The sequence below is a fragment of the Lactuca serriola genome, chromosome 3 (assembly GCF_051521515.1).
Source record: "Lactuca serriola cultivar US96UC23 chromosome 3, Lser_US96UC23_V15, whole genome shotgun sequence".
Lineage (NCBI taxonomy): Eukaryota > Viridiplantae > Streptophyta > Magnoliopsida > Asterales > Asteraceae > Lactuca > Lactuca serriola.
The window spans coordinates 235,873,071-235,880,009 of NC_136410.1; the positions used below are offsets into that span (position 1 = coordinate 235,873,071).

Genomic DNA, 6,939 nt, shown 5'->3' on the forward strand with positions numbered 1-6,939 from the left:
ATAAAAGTATAATAGATCCCAAATTATCCTCCATCATGGATATATGCAGCATCAAAATTTTCACAATTAAATTTGTAAGAATATTAGTAATTATAATTATAAATTAACGACATGATACATGTTGAATTCATCAATGTTGGATACCAAAGAGAAATATTCCTCTACCACAGGCCGACGAGGCAATCATCCATTGAAACCCTTCTCTAACAGATATAGAAGATGTAGTCGCATATGGAAGCAGGAAACTATTCACCAAAGTGGAAGCCGATGAGAAGACAAAATTCTTTCTTCGCGAAAGTCAACTCATAATCCCCAATATCAAAAATCATTTCCTCTACTTCGCTTTGAGGGTTCGTGATAGCTATGTGAGAAAATACATAATGTGGAAGTAATGGATCCTCATCTGTTACAGGAATATCTAATCACCTCCCAAAACATGAATTCTGGAACATAGTCTTGCATGACAGTCTGTCTCTGAGTGCCACACAAAGAGCCACAATGACTTTGGGTTTGCAAGTCAGTGTAACTGATGCATCAAAAATATGGTCGTGCTGGAAATATAAAACTGGTTATAAGTTTAAACTCGATTCTGGAACGAAAAACGATGAACATTCTGGACATGTTCTTCGAATTTCGGGCATGTTCTTTGCATTCCAGAAAAGTTCCTCACATTCTAGAGCATTCCATAATGATATTTGTTGTTTTGGAATATTAATTTATGATGTGTAATATCCTAATATAAATAATTAAACTAGTTTTGGGTTAGTCCTAATATAAGAACAACATGTATTGATACCCCGGAATGTGTTATGTGCATTTTAGAGATGTTATTCATATTCCGAACTAAGGTTCTAAGAACAAAAATCTTATACTTAAACAACTAATAGTGTAAAAGTAAATGAATTACCCATAAAACAAAAAGGTCATCATGATCGTGTTCCATATCTTAACTCTGAAATGTGTAATGGTGCCCGTAATGTGTCATAAAGAGTTCGTAAATCGAAATGTGGAACGTGTCGGAATAAAATCCGAAAAATGGTTTTGTAATTCGAAATATGTAATAAGTCGTAGTCGAAATGATCATTCCGTAAGTTATTTGATGGGTCGGCCCAAGTACATAGTCCAAAATGGACTCCGGAATAGTCCATTCCGGAAACTATGGTTATTTTGCAAAATAAAAAAAAATTACGGTGCTTATTTTTTTTAAAAATACACCAAAAAATGGTTAGAATACTCAATTTCTCTTTTTTTTTTTTTTTTGTTAATGTTTAAAATTTGTTAACCTTTTTGTTTTTGTCTTTTTATTTCTAATAGCAAGTTTTCAAGTATTATAAAATGGTTACATCAAATTTGTATAATAATAATAATAATAATAAGTTTATAATTTGTTTATGGTTTTTTTTACCTGGGTATGTTTTTTACTTGAGTATTTTTTTTATATTATACGTATTAATGCGCAATAACATACTTATATACAAAAATAAAAATAACAAAACATCATATAAATACAAACTTATATGATTTTTTAGAAATGCTAATATATTTTTATGAAATATTTATATATTTTTTAGAATGATAGATACAGGTTTTATGTATTTAAAAGTATATCAATCAAAAATGTGTTTATATGCAAAAAAAAATGCACTTATCAATCAAAAACATGTTAATATGAGAAAAAGATGTTTTCTAAAATAATATCTATATTTCTAAATAATAAAACAGTATTTATACTTCTAAAAATTAAGTCATCCGATTACGTAAGAGACATAATTAAGTTAGAAACTCTGGCCGGACAAAGATGTTTATGATTGAAACTATGATATTTAATTACGCCTCTAAATAGTTAAATAGTTGGACTGACAAATGAAAATAACCATTTTAACATTTATGTTCTATTTTGTGTCGGATAAAATGTATATTTGATAAAATATTCGAAGAAAATTGATAAATAAATATACACAAGTTTAAAGAAATAATAAAGAAAAAAGACACAGCTAATTACAAACCACAAACTTTAAGAAAATAAATAAATAAAAATAAAATCTATAATTTCTTAACGGAATTTCAACATATGCTTGATGTGAGAACATTAAGTTATACTATTTGTAACATTTAGAAAAATTTTATAGTAAAAAATGTGATAACTCAAAAAATGATATTGGGTTCAAGATGCCTCTAAAAGATACAAATACATAAAAAGTTTCAACACTTGGTGCTCCTTCCATCGCAATCTACATGTCCAATTAATAACAATAAGAATTCTCCACATTTCAATATATATTCAACTTCCTTAATGTCATTGCATTCCCCAGAAGCCTGGTATAATCATTCTAATCATTATATGAACTTGTTTCTTTTGCTAAACCATCTCAATTCTCAAGTGTGATTTTAATATATCATACAACATAACATATTAACATACCATTTGATTCACGAAATGAGTCCAAGAAAATGCTTCTGATTTCAGAGGAAGAACAAGAAAATACATCTAATTTCATACATGCATCTTATTTTACAAGAAGAACAAGAAAATGCATCTTATTCCAAAAAAACAACAAATGTGTTATATATATATATATATATATATATATATATATATATATATATATATATATATATATATATATATATATATATATATATATATATATATATATATAACACTTCAAATAACATCAAAATACGTATTTCTACTTCTAAAAACATAAAATATGTAATATCAAAAAGCATTATCCATGTATACATATCCATTCTCCATCTCTCAACATTCAAAAACACCACCACCGACTACCAACAACCAACCACCACCATCCGCCTACTGACCACCATCCCATTAAACAACAAAGCCAATTCTCCAAACCATCATCATCACTACCATAAACAATTTCAATCCATCTTCCACCCATCCGCAAACTATCAAAACTAACTTTATTTTCTCCGTGGGAACGTTTCCGTTTGACCAAGAATTTTGCTTAATACCCAACTTTCGTTATCGTTTGTTTGTGTCCACCGCCATTAATTTCATTCATTCACCCATCATCAACAGCTTTAGAAACCATTTTCCAACTTATTTTCACTATCGATCGAAACTCAAGTCAAGCGAAACTCGCATAAACTGTGATTGAAATCCATTCAAGCTCCAATTTCAAAGTCAAACAATCAAATTTTGACCAAAACGAAAGCACCCAGTTTCGTTGATAACAAAATAAAAAACATCACAGACCATCAAAAAACAACGAATCTTCACCCATCACATCCACAAGACAAAATTCTATCGAATTGAAAGAGCATCGATTTCTACAACCGAAATTTAATTCTTCAAAGAATCAAATTCAAAAATCCATTATCAAGTGACAATAAAATCCAATTTCAAAAAACACCAATATTCATCTTCTCTTTGAATCGAAATACCAAACATAGAAACCATAGAAAACAAAATTCGTTCGAATATCACACTAATTCCAAAAGCCTCCATCTATTCAAAAACAAAATCAGATAACACATTTGATGATTAATCCACTTGAGCCCTCACCAGAAAAATCATCATCATCGAAAACATCATATAGAAATCACTAGAGACTCAAGATACTCAACCAAATTTAACAAACATCAATAAATCATTAGCATAAACGAATTTTAGATTAAAACTTCAAGTCCAGAGAAACAAAATCAAAAATCTAGAGAAAGCAAGTGAAGAACACCAAGAAAACTCTAAAAACACCGCCACTCCGTATGAATCTAGCTTGAGCAAAGATCAAATGAAGATAATAAGATATAATTTCAATCGATATATAAAAACGGAATAATTTTCAGATCCAACAAGAGAATTAAGAACAATCAATGATAATGATAGGTGCATAATTTTAAAGAAGATTGAACTGATAAACAGTAGCATGAAACTTTATTCTCTTTCCACAATTAATTTGGCAATTAATAAACAATAAACAAAGCATAATATACGTACCAAATCATAGTGGAGATCAGGATGGATTATGATAGAATGTGGGAATGGTGATGGATGGAGAAGGGTTATGTCAAGGGGATGAAGGTGGGTGAATGGTCTTGAGAAGACCAAAGGGAAATTACCAAAATGCCCTCATGTGCAAGGCACATGGGGCAAGCTAACGGCTACATCTACAGATAACTTTATGGCTAATGAACGTAGATGCATATATTATTATATATTGTAGCACTTACATACTAAAACATGTTTTCATCTTTCTAAGGAAATATCCGCTTCAAGAAACACCATATTTATAAATTCGTTACATATATATAACAGATATTTTACATGTTAGCTGTTAATTGAGCTTGCTTCAGTACCTGAAAATACATTTCATACATACACATAACTTGAGTTACAAAGCTCATACACATCCAACGAATTATAAAGCTCAATGAGTAGTATCTTTTTCATGCAAAGTAGTTCTAATAATTTTAGCATATAAAATGTCATTCGTGTAAATCACAAATTGGTTAGAAGATAATGATTCAATTATTTTTCTTGCAAGCTTCTAATTTTAGTTAACAAATAAGTCATCCAACTTTACCTTTTTGGGTAATGAAATATGTCTTTTCATGTATATGATTGGTCACGATCATTATAATTATACACCTTAGCTTCTTAAAGTCAGTATTACTAAGTAAAATGTGCATTTTATTAACATTGTACCTTGGACTTTCATTTCTTACTTTTAGGATTTTAATCTTTATTCTCTCCCTAAAACTAACAACTTTACTTATGGCTTCCAAAATATATTCTCAATTAAACAATCATATTTACCAAACTCGATCTCCCTCTCCTACAAGAGATTTTGGTCTTCAAATTATTTCTAACAATTACTTCAAAACAAAAGCATACACGCAAATGATTCATGCTACATGGTTCATGGTATGAAGCATATACAAAATACAAATAAAAAGTTACTATAACATAAGTTTTATGAGTGTTTCAATTTTTCAACTTAACTCATAGTTTTTATCTTTTATAGTAGTAAAATGCCTTCTTCTTATCCTTGGAGATGATGCTATACATGTGACATTTTTATGCAAATTAGTAAATACTACCATATGTTAATAGAAATGTTTAAGGGTGAGGAATTCAACAGTAATCTTTAAGTAAACATGTATGGTAGAAAAGAAAAGACTAAGATATAAAACTTAAAAGAAGATTAAGGTTCAGAGTATGCACCTGATTCATACAACATGGACATCTGCATCAGTCCATCAAACCCCTATGTTTCTCTAAAACCTCCTTCATAGCTTCAATATATGCAGCCTCTTCTTTATCATCAAAACCATCTTCACTATTCAAAAGCCCATCAATTTCACCATCTAGATTTTTCGACTCCATTAGAGCACAAAATATCCCCTTCATCATGTACCCAGAAACTGGCAAGTTCAAAACAGGAATGTAACACTTACTCACCATATTAGGAATCCCTAAAAGCTCTTTCCTAGGTTCCAAAGGTGGATGTAACCACCATTGCTTCACCTCACTGAGTTTTTCCCCATTCAGAGAAAACCTCCCTCTTCTCCCTGAATCAGTAATGGAAACACCTTCCAGCATTGGTAGATTATCAAGAAGGTGCAAAAACATAATATACCACGCCATCACATCCTCCATACACCAAATCGAAATGGCAAATTTCTTCTTAATCAAATCACTGGTTAAATCGACATCTTCTTCCTCATCCCCATTCCCATTGAGATAGAATCCATCCTTATCACAAATTGAATTCGGTGACAGAAATATAAACGATACAGATTTCTTACCGAACTTAACCTTCCATTTGAACAAACAACGATTATCAATAGCTCTGTGACCGACAGATGGAAGTTCGATATATAAGGACTTCACCCCTTTAAACTTGTTCAAAAACCCTTTTGCAGATAGAAAGGCCTCACCAAAAAACGAAGAAACTTCTGTCGGACGCGGCCTACTTCGGGCGACATCACTGATTGTGTTCGTATCGGGAATGTTAGCGTCTATCATAGAAGAAGTGAAGGAAATGGCATCGACTTGAAGTACAATCGAGGAGAAACGTTTGGAAACCAGATAGCAAAAGCAAAGGGCTTTCAAATCGATTAATTTGTTTACAATTTGGAGGATGATTTCGTCAGGTAAGCGACTAAATGGAGAAGAAGCATCTGCATCTTCTTCGGGGGATTTCACGATGTTCTTCATTGTTCAGAATAGTGATCAATGGTTACTGAAACCCTAATCGTCCTCCGTCTTCCATTTACTAGTTTTTGTATAGGAAAGAGTTTTGAGATTTGAAGTTTATCCAATTTTATTGATTTTGTATTTGTGATATTTTTTTGTTTTTAAAATTTCATAACTTTATTTTTTGTTTTTGTTTTGCTTTTCTGTACGTTTCCAAGTTATTATAAAATGATGAAATCAATTTTGTAAAAAGGAATCCTTAAGTTTACATATTTTTCATGTTTTTTTTTTAATCTAAGTATGGATTTTATATTAGACAGCAATAGCATTTTTATATATAAACAAAATACAAAACGTCATATAAATATATATTTTTATGTTTTTTAGAAATACAAGTACATTTTCTGAAATTATATTTATATAAACAAAATACAAAACATCATACAAATACTTAGTTTTATGTTTTTTAGAAAGACAAATATATTTTTTAGAATATTAATATAATTTCTAGAAGACATATACAAATTTTACATATTTAGAAGTATATCAATCAAAAATATATTTATATGAAAAAACAAATGTTTTCTGAAATTATTCTATACATTTAAAAATAAAAATATGATTTATACTTCTAAAATATAGTGGTTGTTTGGGTCGTATATGATTAAGTCAGAGAGCTGATTAAGTCAGTAGCTTTAATTTGATCTGTCTCGTTTAAGATTAAAAATATAATGTTTGATTATGTCTATGAATAATTATGTTGACCGATGAAA

At 29.9% G+C, this 6,939-nt stretch overlaps 1 protein-coding gene across 4 annotated transcripts; it reads right to left on the bottom strand.

The window, feature by feature from the left end:
• Positions 1 to 2,207: 2,207 nt before the first annotated feature.
• Positions 2,208 to 6,274, bottom strand: LOC145093728 (F-box protein At4g18380-like). Of its 4 annotated transcripts, none has more exons than XM_079031964.1 (2): positions 5,192 to 6,274; positions 2,208 to 2,231 (listed from the first exon to the last, which is right to left on the bottom strand). In XM_079031964.1, the coding sequence occupies exon 1, from the start codon at positions 6,185 to 6,187 to the stop codon at positions 5,219 to 5,221; it is 969 nt and encodes a 322-aa protein (XP_078888090.1). In that variant the 5' UTR covers positions 6,188 to 6,274; the 3' UTR covers positions 2,208 to 2,231; positions 5,192 to 5,218. The 4 variants fall into 4 exon arrangements, with proteins under 4 accessions (XP_078888090.1, XP_078888088.1, XP_078888087.1 ...); XM_079031962.1 differs by lacking the exon at positions 2,208 to 2,231 and adding an exon at positions 3,344 to 3,738; XM_079031961.1 differs by lacking the exon at positions 2,208 to 2,231 and adding an exon at positions 4,154 to 4,323.
• Between the last annotated feature and the right edge of the window lie 665 nt (positions 6,275 to 6,939).

Excerpts from the sequence above, each read along its gene's own strand:
- LOC145093728 (XM_079031964.1), bottom strand. The coding sequence starts at position 6,187 with ATGAAGAACATCGTGAAATCCCCCGAAGAAGATGCAGATGCTTCTTCT.